At 39.4% G+C, this 21,551-nt stretch overlaps 2 protein-coding genes and 1 pseudogene across 2 annotated transcripts; 2 read left to right on the forward strand and 1 right to left on the reverse strand.

Annotated features, from left to right (window-relative positions):
- The first annotated feature begins 1,510 nt into the window (after positions 1–1,510).
- Positions 1,511–2,393, forward strand: LOC125790230 (uncharacterized). The gene is made up of 2 exons (XM_049473224.1): positions 1,511–1,902; positions 2,012–2,393. Exons 1-2 carry the CDS (start codon positions 1,559–1,561, stop codon positions 2,391–2,393), a joined length of 726 nt encoding a protein of 241 aa, XP_049329181.1. The 5' UTR covers positions 1,511–1,558.
- Positions 2,394–3,710: 1,317 nt separating this feature from the next.
- On the forward strand, positions 3,711–4,892 carry LOC125790240 (N-lysine methyltransferase KMT5A-A-like). The gene is made up of 2 exons (XM_049473235.1): positions 3,711–3,907; positions 4,082–4,892. The coding sequence occupies exons 1-2, from the start codon at positions 3,781–3,783 to the stop codon at positions 4,492–4,494; spliced, it is 540 nt and encodes a 179-aa protein (XP_049329192.1). The 5' UTR covers positions 3,711–3,780; the 3' UTR covers positions 4,495–4,892.
- Positions 4,893–6,860: 1,968 nt separating this feature from the next.
- LOC111188998 (cationic amino acid transporter 2-like) lies at positions 6,861–21,221 on the reverse strand (annotated as a pseudogene).
- Positions 21,222–21,551: the final 330 nt, after the last annotated feature.

Below are 21,551 nucleotides of genomic sequence, written 5' to 3' on the forward strand. Positions count from 1 at the left end.
TATTTTCTGAAATGAGATACATATAAATAGGCTAGATAACCGAAAAGCAGAGACTCTCAGCTTTAAAATGGTATATTGGGTGTCTATATTGAACCTATGACTATTGATAAACATATCCAGATATGAAATATGATATTTTTCTGGCCCGCCGGCGGGCCAGGGCGTGTTAAGAGGTTAAAACGTCAAAATGCAAGTTACCTTATTAGTTACCTCTTAATTTCAACAGTTGCATTCATTTGTATGTTTATAGATGTATAACAACCTGCTGTAGAATTATTTGTATATTATATAAGTAGTAGTCATTAACGTAAACTTGGAATTTTAAAGAAATTTTGTCTTTTAAAAATCTTAAAACCCAGTCTTACAAATTTTAGAGTACCTCCCTCCTCCATCAGCAGCCTCTTAAGAACACTTAATGACCCATCAGCCCTCCTCCATCAGCAGCCTCGTTAGGACACTTTAGGGACCCATCAGCTATTCACATGTTAAGCGCGCGAGTTAGCGAACACGCCCCCCGTAACACAGGTATAAGTGGAAGCACACTTCTTCACTAGTTCACTTCTTTCCCTACAGACTGCTGATCCAGGAACACACCGCTGAAGCTCTACACTGCCGACTGCTTGTTCTCCGTTGCTGATCAAGGATCAAGAAACTCCGGTGAGTAAAGTTTACCTATAGCACTAATATAGATTATGATGCTATCCTTAAACTGGTGTCTAGCTAAACAGAAAGTTAACTAGGGTTAACTAATATGTATTTCTCGGTATAAGTAGGTTATAAGGGCGACTAGACGGGCAGGTGGACACATTTTGCGTTTTCTAATAAATTTGTTTTACTGAGTTAGGGGATTTGTTTACCAAAGCGTCTATGTTTACCAAATTGTATATTTTAAGTTTTTGAATAAGGGTAAATAATAGGTATTTCTCTGTATACGTAAGTTTATAAGGGCTACTAGACGGTCAGATGGACACATTTTGCGCTTTGTAAGACCTTTGGTTAGGGAGTTAGGAGGTGTGTTAACCAAGAAGCTCTGGTGTAAGTAGAAGCACACTTCTTAACTAGTTCACTTCTTTCCCTACAGACTGCTGAATCTCCGCTGCTGATCCAGGAACACACCGCTGAAGCTCTACACTGCCGACTGCTTGTTCCCCGTTGCCGATCAAGGATCAAGAATCTCCGGTGAGTAAAGTTTACCTATAGCACTAATATAGATTATGATGCTACCTAAACAGAAAATGCAGAATAAATGAAGCTGAATTGAGCAGGCAAGTTGAAACGTCAAAATGCAAGTTACCTTGTGTAACTATGATTAAAGCTAGTTAAAACAAGCAAGTTTTTTTAAGTGTACACCATAGAAAGCAGGTTGACTCAAGGTATGGATTGACATTAAGTAACCTAATGTGTGTTTCAAAAGATGTTGTTGTCATGAGTTTCGCTTAACTTATATATTTATTTTTTGATTGGTACGTGCGTAAAATACACTTACTCCACCTACTCCAAAGCGCTGGATAGCACAATTTATTTGTCCTATGTTTAAAAATGTGCTCATTTATTTCAGATGGCTCCCTGTCCAGTTTGCCAGAAGGTGCTGTCCTCCATCTCTGCGCACCTTTCCACAGTACATCATGTGGAAAACGTAGAGGAGAAGAAGATCCTGATTCAGCTGGCGAATCAGAAAGTGTCGATCCTGACATCTCCGTGTCCTGTTCCGGGATGTGGGTATCAGAAGTCTCGTCTTGACCGCCATCTGACCAGCTGCCACCGGGACCTGTCCGACCAGGCCAGGGATAGATACATACAGACGGCACAGAGGATCAAAGCCATTACTCTCCTGAGAGAGTTGAGGGCCAGCAGTCCGAACGTGCCCATGGCCACTCGCTTGGACTTGGCTGCTGCTGACGAGTGAGTGGCACTTTCTAAATAGCACTGTTAGTTAAAAGTTCATATTTATTTTCATGTCTCTATTCTAATGTGTTTTTTTTCCTGTCTTTCATGTTTATCTCTCTGATAGATCTTCAACGCACGACTACGACCGAGTACTCGAGTCAGCGAAACCTGGCGTCCTCGATATCAGTCGTAGACTGAGAATGGGACAACAGGTGGAAGAGAGTCTGCAGACACTGTTCCGGTACATCTGTGAGGCGATACTGCTGAAGGAGCATCAACTGGCAGAGAGTGCTGTGCTGAACTTCAAGGTAGCTTTTCTTGCTGTCCTTAATGCCTTGCATTTCTCTCAAATGTTTTATAAATACAAACTGGCTAATGAAGATATATTTTTTTCACCCATACAGGTAGAGCATTGGGTAGCTCGAACCCCGTCAGCCAGTGGCATTGTCCTTGACCACTTTGACATCAGTCTGACTACCCAACAGGAAGAGGTACAAGATGTATAATATAGATGTATAATTTAAAATTCAGTTTTGAATGTAGTTTGTCAAATACACTAAATGAATAATGTTCCTTTTTTATTTTTTGTTTCAATACAGTGGCTGGAGATGTACTTCGCTCACATCAGGTCATGGAGCGTGAAAAAGTCCAGCCCCGATGTTCACGATGGAGGCAGCTTCTTTCTCAGCCAGAAAGGAGCTCCTGTGGTTAATCTGCAGCTTGATATGAAGCGGCTATGGGAACTGTAAGTCCATCAGATTAAAGGCTCATTCAAAAGCACTGCTCCACATATAGCTTTATAATAACATTGTGTGTGTCTTTTTTTTTTTAACACAGGTATCCACAGGCTTCAGGGACCGACCTGCCAGCAGTTGCCCCCAGTAGCCAGCCGAGGTAATTTTAAGCAAGGCATCTTATATAACAAACGCTGTTGTTTTTTCACTGTTGTTGTTTTTACACATGGATTGATCTTTATAACACTCGCCCCATCTTTTAGCTCTGCTGCAGGTTCTGAAGAGGGGGACGATGAGCAGCCTTCCTGCTCACATGCTGTGGGACAGGCAACTGGACAGCCACAGGCTCAGAAGAGGGACCACTCCCCTTCATCCTCTTCATCGGATGGAGACACTGAAGAGCCTAGTGGTAGTCGGTAAGCTTTGTGTCATTTCATAAATGAATAAAAGGCATCTTTATATGAGCATGATTGAAAGCTTGTTGTTTCAGACAGTGCTGTCAATATGTGTTCTTATAATGTGTGAATGTCTATTTCAGCTCTGCGATTGCAAGGAAGCGGAGGGCTAAGTCCACCTGGCTTAGTTTTCTTGCCCTGTTTCCGGTGACTGTTCATGCCACGACACCCACATCTGAGGAAATTGTCGGCGGTGGGTTTGATCGGGAATCCCTCCGTTACTTTCGCAACAAATGGAGGACAGTCCAGCGGGAACAGCGCATCCAATATATCTTGGGTAATGACTTCCTCTCTCTTTTATCAACACACAGTCTCTGGGCAACAAGTCTTATCTATGAAGAAGAAAAAAATAGTATAAATTTAGAACCATTTGTTTTACATAAATATATGTACATAAAACATTTAAATAAAAAAAAAATATATTTACCCGCAAATAAGGGTGGTGCTGGCCATAATGACGCTGAAGGCTGTCAACAATGGCCACACACCCACCCTCTGGGCAAATAAACTCAATTATTACTACTCTGTTACACAAGTAATAAAATAACCCATACGTGTATTTCTGTCACATGCTCACGTTCTAACCAACTAAAATATCCTCTCCATTTTTCACAGACAAGTTCAAGTTCAGGAACCACCCCGCAGAGGCCAGGGTATACCATCTGCTCCGTGCTGAGAACTGGTCGGCCAACTGTCCAAGCGCCATGGATGTGGTCACGTCTTGGGTCCCCGTAAAGGACCACATCAAGAGTCCGGACATCATCCGGTGCATTCAGGCACAGTCTTGGAAAGGACTTTGCCTGAAAGACTTTGGGCCACCAAAGAACAAAGGTAAGGCCATTTGATGTTATGCCAGGATTCTATTAAAAGTGTCATATTTAAATTTTTTTTTTTGCAATTTTTATATTACCACCCTAACCATTAACATTTTTAATATTACCACCCTTACCATGAATTCTTTTTAATAGTACCACCCTAACCACTATGTCTTATTCTCTTTTGAAGGGGTGATTGCGACGATGCCCTTTTCCAAGGGAGAGGTGGTGTGCGACTACCATGGAGAGTACGTCACCCAGGAAGAAGGGAAGCGGCGAATGGAACAGCTGTTCGACGAAGCCTGTTACGTCTTCTTCTTTGCGGGATGTGGGGAAAAGGTCTGCATAGACGCCCAACATTCTCCATGCCAGTGTCACCCACACCAGGACACGTTTGGTCGTCGGATGAACCATTCAAGGAGAAGTCCAAATGTGAAGCCACACGTTTTCAAACTTCCACTCCCAGAGGGAACAAGATGGCATCCCATTTTCCTCGCGCTTAAGGACATCCAAGTCAACGAGGAACTTCTTTGGGACTACGGTGTCCTCTGCGACGAGGGATTTGGAGGCGAAGCTGCTGCACTGGACTGGTTGGCTAGTTGAAGTCCTGGACAACAACCTACCCCTCTGCCATCTCATACGAACTCACTGCACGCGGCACTTTACTTCACCCTGCACCACAACTCATTCTGTACCTGTACTGTCGCCTACTATACTTCACACACACACACACTGGGCTTTGGGCTTTATTTAATTTGGTCAAATCTCTTAAAATGACAAGCAGACATTCAAGTGGGCTGATGTGGGTGAAATCTGTGGACTGACCATTGGGGGCGCTATTAATGATATACCTGTTTGTTAAATTAAAAAAAAAAAAACGAATAAAAAAAAAAATAACAGAATAAAGAAGCTAGCAGTTATCTAACAGCCCGTGGCTTTATCAAAAAATCTTTAATAAATTTTTCTGTTTTGGAAAATTAAGTTTCTAAATAAAGAGCATTTTTGAGACGGACAGTCCGATTTTGTTTTACATTATAGTTCAACCTCACGGGCCAGATGTTTCTTGCTTGCAGGCCGCCTATTGCCGACCTATGACCTAATACCTATTAGAATATAATTAAACTTATTTTACACTGTATTATTATATAATTACTGTATTTCAACAAGAAAAAAGAGACATTTCTTGAACATTAACAGATTTATTATATAAAAAACACAGAAAAACACAAAAAAGAACAACACTGCACACACACACACACACCAAACTTCAGATAAAAAAACAAACAATAACTATTTACAAAAAAAAAAAGCTGCCCAACCGCACACACATTTTTTGTAAATAGTTATTGTTTGTTTTTTTATCTGAAGTTTGGTGTGTGTGTGTGTGTGTGTGTGTGTGTGTGTGTGTGTGTGTGTGTGTGTGACTCCGTTTAGAGCTTGGTTTGAGGCAGAGTCGTTACAGAGCCGTTTCTATCAGTCGGGGAGGAGCTTCTTCACGCTTCTTCTGGACGCTGTGCCAAACTCCATACCCGAAATAGATCAGCAGACCTGAGGTCAGAATGAGAAGAAACAGCTCAGTTTTTGCAGATTTTACCATATCTAGTGGAGTCCCACAGGGTTATATTGTAGGGCCTATGCAACTAATGGTAATTCTGACAATAATGTAGCTATGAAAGCAAAAGTAAGTCTATTTTACGTAAAATTGAATATTTCCAATCATTACTCAGATACTTAGAGTTAAATCAACTTATAATAACTTGAGTTTTGTCTGTTTTCTATTGGTTTTGGCACAATTTATTTGCATACTGGGTATTTCCACCAGTTGCTGACCCTCACCATCAGTGTGTAGTCACCCCCCAGGCTACCTTAGGTAAACTTGGTTTGATGTACCGTATTTTTCACACTACAAGGTGCACCGGATTATAAGGCTCATTATGCGACTCTAGTAAGGAACAGGGGTGTCCCCATGTTTTCCTTCTAATTCAGCTGGTCTATAAAGCTAAGCTAAGTTAAGTAAACAAAACTGTAATTCTTAAAAAACATTTTCTTTTAAAGTTAAACGAGCGCTGGATGTTAATCTACACAGATTTATCTCCTTAAAACGGGTTATCTGGGTGAATAAAGCACTTCTGTTTATTTACAGTTAGATACGCTTAGATTTCCAGAGTTCCACTAAGACTAGCTGCGGTTAGCGGCTAATGCTGCCCGACAGTGCTACACTGAAGAACCCTGAGTGTTCTGGTAATCCAGGGCAACATTAGCTAGTGGTTCGTCCTACCAATAATACTAGCCTCTGAACGTTGAAAGAGATAGCGTTTGGCATTGTTAGCAGCTAATGCTAATGTTCCAACAGTGCTAGCCAGGGATAGCAGCAGGCTACAGGCTGATTATTCTCACCTCTGAACGGCGAAAGAGGTAGAGCTTAGAGCGGCTAGTGGCTAATGCTAATGCTGCTCCAGCAGTGCTAACTGGGGTTTACAGCAGGCTACAGGCTGATCCTTCTCACCTCTGAACGGCAAAAAAGCTAGCACTTAGCACAGTAAGCAGCTAATGCTAATGCTGCTGCAGCAATGCTAGCTGAGGTTAGCAGCATACTACAGGCCGATAATACACACAATCTGACTGATAAAATTCATAATTTTTTTTTCTGGAAATTTAAGGATTTTAAGTGTGCCTTACAGTGCGAAACATACAGTAGGTTGTAGGTCATAAAACCAAGCTTAGCTGCTAATTCATATTTTAGTTAAATAAAATCAAAAGGAAGACTAAATACAAATCTATTTTTTCATCTGAACATAAAATTTGACATTTTTTAATGGTGTTTATGCTGAGTGTAACTGAGGTGCTGGTGGATGTCGGTGATTCAGGGTCGCCCTCATGTCTATGTTACCTCCTGTCTCTCTCTCTCTATCTCTACCATTAATAAAGCTGTTACAGTCAGACCTGCTTTAGCCATTAGCCGCTAAAACTGAAACTGACGTACTGTAGTTTCAGCCCTCAGATGAGAACATTAGTCGTATTTGTTGGATTTGATTTGGTTTAATTTGTTAAAAAAACTTTCCAACACAACAGTGGAAACCACAGCTTGAGATGTTCATCTTACCTATTGCCATCCAGACGGCGTAGCGGATCCACGTATCTGCTCCCAGCTGAACCATCAGATAAACATTCACAAAGGTGCTAACCACAGGAAGCACCGGCAGCAGAGGAACCTGCAGAGTTTAGCATGAACAAAATAGTAAATAGAATAATATAGTATATTAATATAGCTATTTATAGGTTTATGTTTGAGTAAAATGAACATTGTTGTTTTATTCTATAAACTACAGACAACATTTCTCCCAAATTACAAATAAAAATTCAGAGCATTTATTTACAGAAAATGAGAAATGTCTGAAATAACAAAAAAGATGCAGAACTTTCAGACCTCAAATAATGCAAAGAAAACAAGTTCATATTCATAAAGTTTTAAGAGTTCAGAAATAATCAATATTTGGTGGAATAATCCTGGTTGGTTTTTAATCACAGTTTTTTTTCATGCATCTTGGCATCATGTTCTCCTCCACCAGTCTTACACACTGCTTTTGGATAACTTTATGCTGCTTTACTCCTGGTGTAAAAAATTAAGCAGTTCAGTTTGGTGGTTTGTTGGTTTGTGATCATCCATCTTCCTCTTGATTATATTCCAGAGGTTTTCAATTTGCTAAAAACAAAGAAACTCATAATTATTATACCCCCATCTGAAGAAACTCAACAATAGATGAGAAAACATGGAATGCTGGTGAACCTTCCCAGGAGTGACCGGCCGACCGAACAAAATTACTCCAAAAGGGCATGAAGAACTCATCCAGGAGATCCCAAAAGAACCCAGAACAACATTTAAAGAACTGCAGGATCTCACTCACCTCAGTTAAGATCAGTGTTAATGATTCAATAATAAGAATAAAGAGACAAACGGGTAAAAATGATCTCCATGGGAGAATTGCAAGATAAAAAACACTGCTTTTTACATACTGAACGTAAAATGTAAAACATGGTGGTGGTAGTGTGTGTGTGTGTGTGTGTGTGTGATGATGGTCTGGAGCTGCTGGACTTTAACTTGCTGTAATGGATGGAAGTAGGAATTCTACTGTTCTCTAACATAAAATCCTGAAGGAGAATCAGAATCCGTCCATCTGTTCCTTACTGACCTCAAGCTCAGGAGTACTTTACTTGGGTTCTGTAGCAGGACAATGACCTAAAGAACACAAACCTCTAAAGTTCACTGTCTCTGAATGGATTAAAAACTAAAAACTAAATGAAGGTTTTGGGGTTAAAGGTCTAGTTAAAGTCTGGATGATTGAGATGCTGTAGATGATCTTAAACAGGACTTTTATTCTGGAAAATGCTCCAATGTGTCTGAATTAAAACTGTAATTCTATAAAGAAGAGTGGAACTAAATTCCTCCACAGAGATGAGAAAGGGCTAGATTGGTTTGGATAATCTTAAAAATATCAGTATTACAAAAAATCCCAGCTGGGTGACTCTCACCATGAAGGCAGCTTTGACGCCGCTCTGTGGTTGCCTCCAGATGATGATAACGGTGATGAGTAGACACAGCAGAGCTACGGTGATGATCAGGATCATCCACCACTCGCCCACCGACTGTATTCCCTTAGTCAGGATCACACTCAGAGCCACTGCAAGAGCAACTGCACAAAAAAAACAGACAAAAATAGGGTTTTTCAGTGAGACTGAGGTGGAACTGTATGTAGATAAAGGCATGATGTTGTACAATCAAACTACTGAAAACCAAAAAAAAAAAAAAACGTTTTATTGCTTTAGTTTAAGTGATATTAGAATGTTTTTTACATAAGTAGTAGTTCCCAGCTAGACATTATTGAAACATTATGAGAATGTTAGAAGTGACGTTCCCAAAACTTTTTGCAACAGTGATGTTGCAGCAACGCTTGAAAGGGTTTAAACATTCTGAAAATTTCTGATATAATAATTGGTTAATTGTAAACCAGCTAGACATTCTGGATACATTATACTGTACGTGTACACTTAGTTCTGACCCTGCAATGTGATTGGCTGAAAGGCGTTCTATGAGTGCCGTTTTCAGCCTGTAATGCACTGTAACCAAAGCTCTCCATGTGTTACTCCACGTACAGGTAACCCAGCAACGATGCAGCGCTTACAAACCAAACACAAACCAAATACGATGTGATTATACACCACTGGGGGGCGCTGGTCTCCATAGAGGCAGTGCAGAAAAAACATGTCTCTAATAGGTGGCGTAGACAAAGACGTGGCCTTACGATTTAAAAATATGCATTAATACACACATTTTCAGCCACTAATATCAGGTTAAGAGTTGTTATTATTAAAATAAAAGCTTAAGTGTATATATTTTTATATTTTCTAGTTGATATTGGGTGTTTTAAGCTGAATGTAATTTAAAGCTTGTAATTTCACAGTTCCTGCTGCTGGGGGGGCGAGGTAAACAAAACTTTCTTAAAAAAAAATAATAATAAATAAAAATCAGTCAAACGAGCGCAGGACTTTAATCTACACAGATTTCTCTCCTGAAAACTGTTTATTTGGGTGAGTAAAGCGCTTCTGTTTATTTACAGTAAGATTAGATTTCCACAATTTTGACTGAAATGGTTGATAATGCCATGACAAGCAGAGCAGCAATTAAACTATTTTAACTGGCGGAGTTTTATAACAGATCCTATTTTCTCCTCCTCTTTAACTCAAAATCTTTTAATAAACAGTGATAATGCAAAACAAAGCAGTTACAGCACGAACTTCAAGTGTATTATTGCATTTATTATACCACAATTCCATTATCACTGTTTATTGAAAGATTCTGAGTAAAAGAGGAGGAGAAAATAGGATCTGTTTGGTTATAAAAACTCCAGCAGTTAAAATAGTTCCATTGCTGCTCTGTTTGTAGCTGCGTTTGTGCAGTTTGGCTTGTAAGCGCTGCATCGTTGCTAGGTTACCCTGTACAGTATGTGGCGGAGTAATACTGTACATGGAGAGCTTCGGTTACAGTGCATTACCGGCTGATAACGTTACTCATAGAGTGCCTCTCAGCCAATCACATTGCAGGGTCAGAACTAACTGTGGTATAATAAAGATTCTAAAAAATCGATGATAATCGATTAATCGTTGATTAAATGCAATAAAGAGCAATAAGTTTACAGGACTTACTGGTGCAGATGGTCAGGTACGACACGACGCTTGAACTTGTTGAGGTTGGTGAAGACGGCGGCCGTAGAAGATTCCACTTCTGCTTGTAGTTCATCTCATTTGGATCTGCTTGGTATCTGCAGTCATACAACGTTTGTTTTTTAGATTGCAGAATGTCCATGTTGGTTTTTCCAATATACTCAACTGGCCCAAAGAAACAGTCGCTAAAAAACGAGAACGTTAGCAGTGAAGTCTTTGTTCAGAAGAGTGGAACGTACCTGAGGATGAGGATACAGATGGCCACCAGGGTGTAGGCAAACAGTGTCCCAATGGACATCATGTCCACCAGAGCCTTCAGATCAAACACCAGAGCCATGATAGCTGTAAAACAGGTACACTGATTCCTCACATTCTGTTCAACTTTAAAATTACTGCTATCTGTAAGATTAAGTCCTATTCTATTGGCAATACTTTCCTACTATAGGAATTAGACAGGCTGTGTGTGTGTCAGCAATGGATGCAACTAAGTAGTTGAATGCAGCGATTTTCTCTTTCTCAACTGCAACCGTCTGGTAACCACTTAGCAACCACCACCAATATTATAGCAACACCTTAACTACCACCTAGCAACCACTTAACAATGACATATCAACCTTCATGTATACCATTGCAACACCTTAGCAACCACCTAGCGGCCACCACAGATACCCTCGCAACACTTTAGCAACCAGTTGGCAACACCATGGCAATCACCCAGAAACCACTGAGCAACACTATAGTAATCACCACAGATACCATTGCAACGCCTTAGTAACCACCTAGCTACCACGTAGCAATGACATAGCAACCAATACAGATACCATACCAACCCCTTAGCAATCAGTTAGCAACACCATAGCAACCACCACGGTTACATTGCAACACCTTAGCAACCACCTAGCGGCCACCACAGATACCAATGCAACACCTTAGCAACCACCTAGCCACAACTTAGCAATGCAACAGCAACCACCACAGATACCATACCAACCCCTTGGCAACTACCTACCAACCACCACGAACACCTTGAAACACCGTAGCAATAGCAGATACCATAGCAACACCATGGTTACCAACCAGCAACCACCTAGCAACACCATAGCAACCACCACAGATACACTGCATCACCTTAGAAATCACATAGCCACAATTTAGCAATGACATAGCAACCACCACGGTTACATTGCAACACTTTAGCAACCACCTGGCAAACACTACAGATACCCTTGCAACATCTTAGCAACCAGTAAGCAACACCATAGCAATCACCCAGCAACCACTGAGCAACACTATAATAACTACCACAGATACAGTACCATAGCGACACCATGGTTACCACTCAGCAACCACCGAGCAACACCTTAGCAACCACCTACCAACCACCACAGACACATTGCAACACCTTAGCAACCACCTAGCAGCACCATAGCAACAAATGCATAGCAACACCCTAGCAATAGCAGATACCATAGCAACACCTTAGCAACGACCTAACGACCACCACAAACCACCTAGAATCACCATACCTAGCAGCACCATAGCAACAAGTGCATAGCAACACCCTAGCAATAGCAGATACCATAGCAACACCTTAGCAACTCCTTAGCAACCACCACACACACACTGCAACACCTTAGCAACACCTTAGCAGCACCATAGCAACCACATGGGATAGCATAGCCACCACCTAGCAACACCTTAAAAACAACCACATTGCAACCACTTAGTAACACTATAATATGACATGAGATGACCCTACTAATCAGTGTGAGCCACATTAGCTGTGCAATGATCCTCTGTTTCCCTCAGAAAATTCACTTTTTTTTGTTTTTTATTAAATTAAAACTACAAGTAACAGAGCTGGTGAATTCTCAGGTGTGTTACCTGCCACGACTCCTGAGGTGAGGGTGGCGATGACGGGACTCTGGCGGGAGCTGATGTTACTCAGAGGTTTGAAGAGCAGTCCGTCTCTAGCCATGGCGAACAGGACCCGGGGCATCGGGAACATCATCCCCAGCAGACTGCAACAAAACAATTTGTGCACAGCATAATCTTAACCGGAAACAACTGCGTACATTTAATAGGCTATATGTCATACTGGGGATTAGTGAAGAACTCAAAAAAACATTTTGTGATTTTGTGAAAACTTTGATTTTCATTGGTGCACTTCTTTTCTTGATATTTATCAATAGCAATTACAGATTCCTAAGGTGTTTTCAAGCTTAGCAGCAAGTCTACGTATCTTATTCCCACACTATTGAAGCAATTATCGCTTGTAAATTATCGTAAACATCTGGGAAACCCTGTCATGAGTAGCTGTGTTAAAAAGAGTTTTGATTTTAAGATGTTGAAAACAATTGATGCAAATTCTCTAAAAACGAAGGATTGAAATGTGTGTTTTATCACAGCTGATTTATTCTAGTCTCAAACATTATGAAGGCAGTGTATTATACGTATTACTAGGAGCACTAAACTGAGCAATAAACGTCTATTTTCTGGTGTATTTTCATCCGTAAGGCGCACCGGACTATTAGGCTCATTAAGCGACACTTAGCAACACTATAGCAACCACCATGGATACCATAGCAACACCATGGTTACCACCAAGAAATCACTGGGCAACACTATAGCAACCACCATAGATACCATAGCAACACCTTAGCAAGCACCTAGCAACCACTGAGCAATGACATAGCAACCTCAATGGATACCATAGCAACAGCTTAGCAACCACCTAGCAACCCCTTAGCAATGACATAGCAACCTCAATGGATACCATAGCAAAAGCCTAGCAACCATTTAGCAACATAGCAACCACCACAGATACTATCGCAATGCCTTAGCAAACAGTCAGGAACACCATACCAACCATGCAGCAACACTATAGCAACCAACACCGATATTATCGCAACCCCTTAGCAATCAGTTAGCAACACCATAGCAACCACCACGGTTACATTGCAACACCTTAGCAACCACCTAGCGATCACCACAGATACCCTCGCAACACCTTAGCAACCAGTTAGCAACACCAAAGCAAACCCCCAGCATCCACTGAGCAAAATTATAATAACCACCACAGATAGAGAACCACAGCAACACCATGGTTACCACCCAGCAACCACCTAGCAACACCATATCAACAACCACAGATAGCACAGCAACATCTTAGCAGCCACCTAGCCACAACTTTGCAATGCCACTGCAACCACCACAGATACAATACCAACCCCTTGGCAACCACCTACCTACCACCAGGGACACAAATCGAAATGTGAGCATGGGTGTCGCCATGTTTCACTTCTAATGGGGAAGCTGGGGAAGCGCCTAATTAAACAAAACTGTAATTCTTAAAAAATAAATTTTCTTTCAAAGTTAAACGAGTGCTGGATGCTAATAGCAGATTTCTCTGCTGAATTTTTTTTATTTGGGTGAGTAAATAGCTTCCATTTATTTACAGTAAGCTTAGATTTACAATATTTTGTCTAAGGGTGAGTTTTCAGTGAAGTTTCTCCAGCACTAAGGCTGGGTTCAGCAGCATTAGCATTAGCATTAGCCGCTAACTACAGTGGATAGCGCTAGACTAAGGAACCAACTAGCGGCTCATCCCATGTAGCTTATTACAACATGGCGAACACGCAGACAGCTCAATATACTCACCTCTGAATGGTGAAAGAGCTAGCACTTACTGTGGTTAGCAGCTAATGCTAATGCTGCTGCACCCAGCCTTAGTGCTGGAGAAACTTCACTGAAAAATCACCATTACAAAGTGCTGTACTTCAATGTTAAAGTGGCTTTACTTCTCCTTAATACCTGACTGGTAGAATTCATACATAAGGAGCACCGGATTATAAGGTGCACTGACTATTTTTAGACAAATTAAAGCATTTTATAGTCAACACAGTTTATTTTACAGCTGTATTTGCCTTTTTAACAGCACAATCGGTCTCAACCTGTTCCAGACCCATTTTAACTGGACTGAACTGCATTAGCTGTTACTGGAATCTCTTAAAGACCAGCATTATCTGTCCTGTAAATCCTGACGAGTAAATGTTTAACTTTTCTCAGCATCGCAGAGCTCGGCATTATCCATCACACACTCATTACCAAGCGAATCAGGAACCATTTGGAGTCACGAGTTTCCGCTTGCTCGTCTTGTAAGAAAAGACAGTGGCGCCTCATGTTGCATCGAAAACGAGCCCTAGAATATCTAGGTTTAGTAGAATAAAGAGAGTTCAAAAGAAAATCTAGCAGAACCAAAAAAATACAGGTTTAAACATGCCAATTTCACATCCCCAAAACTGTTACATCACAGTTTTGACTGATAAAATTTGCATTCCCAATATTCACATAAACCCAGTGCACTAGTGTAAGCCATTAGCTGTGTCTAGGCTGCATTTCTCAGCTACTTCTACATCATAGAAGATTAGGAGGACGCAGCTGATGTATCCTTCACATTCTTCAGTTACCCACACATAACTGTGCACATGCATTTTTTAAATATAGGTATTTTTGTTCGAAATATATTTAATTTCCCTGACGAAATGATGTGGGACCTTTTTGATGGGCGTGGTGTTCTGGAAATATCTATCTTGGCAACAGAAAACACAGGATGTCATACCTGACTGGGATCAGGCAGAGAGAGAGAGAAAAGGGAGACACTGCTGGGATGGAATACGAAGCAGTTGTGCTTATTAAGAAACACGGGAATAATATAAAACTCAAAAATGGAAAACAAATGAAAACACAATGAACATGCAACAATAACTAACTGGGGAAAACTAGAAACAAACTTAGAAACTGACAAATAAAGTGGGACTGGGCAAAGTAAAGAAAAAGCTGAAAAACGGGAGAAACGGAAAACGGCCAAAACAATAAAACCAGGAAGTGGCCAAAACAATAAGACCAGCGCGTAGCGCAGTACAAAGGGGAAAACAGGACAACTAGGCTACAAACTAGAACGAAAAACTACTAAGCAGAGCTTAGGGAAAATGGCTAGACTAAAAAACTCAAACTGGGCAAAGAAACAAAATAAGAAAATATAACAGAAAATACTTAGGCAAAGGGGACTCCGGGAAAACGGGAAGACAGGATCGTCTGAGAGAACGCTTTGTAAGACAGCTAACAGGCTGGAACCGCAGGGAAACACAGACCATGATAGTGACCATTACTCGGCGAAGAGTGGAGGAGAGCAGCGTGCTTTTAAGCTGCTCTCCGCAGCTGAAGCCAGTCTGTGATCAGGGCTGAGCAGCCGTGTGTGTGTGTGCTCTGAAGGAGCGGATGTCCTTATACGGGCATAGTGCTCTCTCAGAGTGCGCCGGAGGGGGGGGCGCGGTTGCTCAGGCCTGACACAGGAGCTCCACTGACTGAATAAAACCTAGACAGACGCCAACAGTCAGACGTTCATCGCTATCTTGACAACTTTTACATCAACAATAAACAGAATAGTAAATAAAATAACATTGCTGTTCCCGTAAATGAGCTGCTGGAGCTCCTTCACAGCGTCAACCAGCAGCTCAGTTTCCTCTGCTGAGAAGAGTCTGTTGAACACGTCCAGGTAGCTGCACCGTTAAAATAGCAATCCACCAAAGTCAGAGCTCACCTGACTCTTAAAGGGAATGATGAGCAAGAGACACTCTGATTGGTTTTTTTATTTCACATTACGCCCAAAATGAACCACACCCATGATTAATTAAGAGAATTAGTACGTCTTTTACGCAATTTGAGCTAAGCAAAGTGTACTTTTCTCATCATTACGATAGCAAAGACACACTGACACATTCTAAATCAAGTTGCACAGTGCAAGTTTCATCCCTTTAAATCGCAAAAAGTAGGGTCCAATGACTGATAACTTAATATATTAAATGTAAGACAATGTTTTTTTTACTTTAGCATGTAAAACATGAACATTATATTGAGTATCTTCACATTTTTATGCCCAAATTTGAGAGATTTTAAGCAAAACTGTAGATTTTTAAGATTGAAACACATTTAATATAGGAAATTAAACAACAATAGCCCACAATACTTACAGTATATCCCCTTTTCTACAGGTTTGTTGGTTTATTTCACGTTATGCCCAAAACAACCATGATTAATTAAGAGAAATAGTGCATGTCCAATGGGTGTACTTTTCCCGTCGTTATGATAGCAAAGACAGTTTAATTAGAACCCCAGTCTATAATAAAGGTGGCCACATGAATTTTTAATAATTTGATCACAATTTTGCCTTTTTGAGTTATTTTCAGAGGAAAGTAAATACACACTAGAATAGAATATATTTTTTGCAGAGACGTAAGTAGTGTACTCACTTTTGGAGGATATTGTATTGATTTTCTTTTTGTACTTGAATTTGTTTATTTGGATGATGCATTCTTAATTTATTTTAAGTTTTTTTTTATTTAATTGTGCATTTTATTTCATTTATTTTATTATAATGTTGTGCAAATGTAGTGTCTGTACCTTCAACTGTCCTTATTTTGACCATAAAAAAAAAAAAAAATTATATATATATATATATATTCTTTCTTTTCTTACTTCTGTCTTTTATTAAAAATAATGCAACTTTATGTTTTATAGAGATTTTTGGCTAAAATTTCTTTATCTAAATGTTACATACTGAAAAGATACTTATTTTACCTTGGGTGAATTGACAAATATCTTACAATTATGATTACTTATCTTAGTATCTATAATTACATAATCATTGTGTGAAACCTTGTATTTTATACGCATTAACCAATCCTCACATTATATTTGATCATTTTTATTACTCACGGTGTATTTTACACGCATTTATATAGAAGATTAACCAATAATCAAAATATATTCTTTACATATATAGTAAAACACTGTTTGATCAGGCATGTGACTAACACAGACTCTATTATGACAAATTAACCCACATGATACATAAGGCATTTACTAACACATAGGATCTATTGTATGGCGGACTAACCACGCGCTACTAACACATTAACATATAACATATGAAATTCATTGTGCGACTTGTGTAGCTCATGCTTGAAGTATTTCGTTCACTGCATGTCTCAGACTAACGGCCATCAATCATCAACTGGTGCACTCTGTACGAACTGAATTGATACAAAGGAGACTTCGGGACGAACAGTGTGGCCTTTCTCTCTCTGTGTGTAAAATCCTTCACCTATCAAAGCGGGAGGAGGACGCACGCACATAGTGAGGGCGGCACTGTCTAATTACTGAAACAATATCACACTGTCCGGCTGGACACAGTCAAGGCCAAACACTAGTGGTCCGGTCAGACATGTGAATCTTGAGTACTAACACGTGAAATTATGCATATTAACATGAGCTAATCGTTAGCAACGCCTCATCAGCAGGTTTCACGTCATTTGGGGTATAAACATGGAGTCGGATCAGAGGGGTTCAGAACTTTTACTGGGACGGCTGTTAGACGGTCTTTCATGTGTGGGTTCTCCTGAATATTCAGTACTTTGTAATAAATACTTGGTTTGCTTTCAACTCCGCTCCACCTGTCTGCGACTCTCTATCAAAACGAACACGTAGGGGAGTTGTACCCTGGATGAGGGGTGGGTGTGGACCCATCTTACATTTTCTTTTCTACAACAATACCCAAACCTTCCCAGTCTTTTAGCAGAACACTATATTACCCAGAAGGCGTTTTTATTGCAGTATATTGTGATGTATTGTTATTGTTGCGTTTCATTGTTCTCATCACTGACCTTGTGTGTAAAGCCAGTGAATTCAGAACCCCTGCCAGGAAAAGCACCCTCTCTCGGGAGCGTACCCACGTCTATTAAGCTTTAATTGCACTTAGAAAATGGAAATACCCAAGATACTGTTCTAAGCTACGCTGAAATAAGGAAAAAAGAACCTGCAGCTTCTCCCGAGAGAGGGTGCTTTTCATGGCAGGGGTGCAGAATTTGAAAGTAAAAAGATAATTTTAAAACAATGACTTGACTTTGCTATGTCAGTGTATGTAATATTTAAGAGCAGTATTACCTGGTGGAAAGCGCACACTGTGATCCCACAGCTACAACGTACTTGGCCGGATCCCAGCCCACGTGGGTGAAGGCTACGGGCAGCGGGCTCTGAACGCTCAGCTGGTAGTACGGCATCATCAGCGTGAGAGCGGCAGACACGCCAAAATACGCCACAAAGCAGATGAGCAGAGAAGCTACGATACCGATCGGGATGGACCTCTGGGGGTTCTGGACCTCCTCACCTGAAGAAGAGAGAGAAATCCAGGAAAGAATGCTAATAATCGTATTTTACGGACTATAACATGCAATTAAACATACTTTAATATCCCTAAAAATCATCAGTATTAGCATTAGCCGCTAACCACAGCGCTAAGCTCTAGGTCTTTCCCTGTTCAGAGATGAGTATTATTATTATCAGCCTGTATCCTGCTGTTAACCCTGGCTAGCACTGCTGGAGCAGCATTAGCATTAGCCGCTAACCACAGTGCTAAGCACTAGCTCTTTCCCTGTTGAGAGAGTTGAGTATTATTATTATCAGCATGTACCCTGCTGTTAACCCAGGCTAGCACTGCTGGAGCAGCATTAGCATTACCCGCTGACTTTTACACTAATTAATTACACTTTTTGTTGTTGTTGTTTTGGTCGTGTTTAATTTTTAGTTAACTTTTAAAACCTATGATTTTATGATTCCTACTAAATTCTTTTTTTTTATCTTATTTGTTTTATATCTTATTATATCTTTTTATTTATTTATTATTTTTCTTTGACAATCTGATTTACTATGAATTATTCAGAATCCCTTAATAATTATTCAGTATCTACTATGAATTATTCAGTATCTCAATTCCTACTATTTTTATTGAATTTGTTTTATATCTTATTTTAAATGATCTTATATAACTTTATTAAAATGCTGGGTCTTTTTATTGGCTCAGCTACACTGTAATGTAACTGTAACTCAGTTTAAATGTAACTGTAACTGAGTTTAAATAAAGGTTGATTGATTGATTGATTAATTGGTTGATAGATTGATTGATTGATTGATAATATATATAGGAATAAAGGAGGGTAGACTCACCTGTAGTGGCGATACAGTCAAATCCCACGAAGGCATAGAAGCAGGTAGCGGCTCCCGCTAACGTTCCCTCAAACCCGAATGGGAAGAATCCTCCCACTCCGTCATTCACCGGAACAGTGGAGTTTATACTTGAGTTTCTATAGAGAGCAGAATACACAATACAATACATAATCAATACATTATCAATACATTACAGAAGAACATTAAAATTATACATTTCTAAAGATCTAATATAAAACAGAAACTCTTACACTGAGACTGTGGCGTTGATGATGTCCTCCTCAGTTAGCTGCCAGTTCGCAATATCACCTGAATTAATCACATATCTCATTAATTATTCAGTACACACTGTGAATTATTCAGTATCTAATATGATTTACACAGTAAATACTATACAATAATCAGTATGCACGTTCAACTATATATTATGTATTATGAATTGCTCAGTGTATGTTATAAATTATTCAGAATCCACTCTAAATTATTTAGTGTCCACTATGAATTATTCAGTATCTACTATAAATTACTGAGTACTTCTTATTATTTAGTATTCACAGTTAATAAATTCAGTATCTACTACAATTTTTTCAGTATCCACTCTGAAGCATTCAATATCCACAATGAGTTATTCTGTTTCTACTATGAATTATGTAGTATCTCCTATAAATTATTCAGTATCTACTATGAATTATTCAGTTTCTCCTATGAATTATTCAGTATACACTATGAATTATTCAGTATACACTATGAATTATTCAGTATCTCCTATGAATTAATCAGTATCTACTATGAATTATTCAATATCCACTATGAATTATTCAGCATCCACTAGAAATTGTTCAGTATCTACTAAGAATTGTTTAGTATCTCCTATAGATGATTCAGTATCTATTATGAATTATTCAGCATCTACTATAAATTATTCAGCATCCGCTAAAAATTGTTCAGTATCTACTATGAATTATTCAGTATCTATTATTAATTATTTAGTATCCACTTTAAATGATTGATTATCTGCTATAAATTTTTCATTATCTCCTATTAATTATTCAGTATCTACTATTAATTCTTCTGTATCTGCCATGAACTTTTCAGTATTCACTATGAATTATTCAGTATCTTTTATGAACTATTTAGTGTCCACAATGAATTATTTAGTATCTACTATTAATTATTCAGGATCCAATATAAATGATTTAGTATCTACTATTTATTATTCATTATCTCTTATTTATTATTTAGTATCCACTCTGCAATACTCCGAATCCACTATGAATTATTCAGTATCTACTCTGCAATACTCAGAATCCACTATGAATTATTCAGTATCTACTCTGCAATACTCCGAATCCACTATGAATTATTCAGTATCTACTCTGCAATACTCAGAATCCACTATGAATTATTCAGTATCTACTCTGCAATACTCAGAATCCACTATGAATTATTCAGTATCTACTCTGAAATATTTAGTATCTACTATGAATTAATTAGTATCTACTATTAATTATTCAGTATCTCTTATTAATTATTCAGTATCCACTCAGAAATATTTAGTATCTACTACAAATTATTTAGTATCTACTATTCATTAAATTATTACGTTTTTATATAAATTACTTAGTATCCGCGATGTATTATTCAGTGTGTACATATCCAGTATCACCTTTGATGAATCCAGAGATAATGACGAATAGCAGCACGACCACGATCACCGCCGTGAAAATCTTGTTCACTATCGCAGACTCTTTCACTCCGAACGCGAGGATACCTGATGAATCACAATAATTAATTTAATTTAAAATATTTAATAACATTCAATAAGTAATTAGTAATTAATTGTATATGAGGTATATAGGTATATACTTGCCTGCTAACAGCATGATGAGTGCAGCAGCGAAGAAGTCTGGGTAGGGGGCGAGGCCGGGGAGGTTCATGGCGGCGTGCTGACTCAGATAATTAGCGATAACGTTTCCGATCAGGTCGTCAATGGTGCCGCTCCAGGCCCGGGCAACACTGGAGGTTCCTGCAGGATTACAGCCCGTCATAAAATCAACCAATCAGATCACTGATAATCACTGACACAACTTTATCACCTGTTAATCATTCAGCTCCAGCACTCAACAACAACTCCAACCTCAATCACTGCACTCATTCATTTATATTATATTCATATTAGATACAGGGGTTGGAGAATGAAACTGAAACACCTGGTTTTAGAGCACAATAATTGATTGTGGTGACGGACAGTTCTGGTGGAAACAGGAGAGTTGAGGTGCACATTGAATTCTGCGTGATTTGATCAGCCGTGGTTTTATGTTTTTTGGATACAATCCGGGTTAGCACCCGAACATCCCTTTCAGACAGCTTCCTCTTAC

This window comes from Astyanax mexicanus, unplaced genomic scaffold (genome assembly GCF_023375975.1).
Source record: "Astyanax mexicanus isolate ESR-SI-001 unplaced genomic scaffold, AstMex3_surface scaffold_35, whole genome shotgun sequence".
NCBI lineage: Eukaryota > Metazoa > Chordata > Actinopteri > Characiformes > Acestrorhamphidae > Astyanax > Astyanax mexicanus.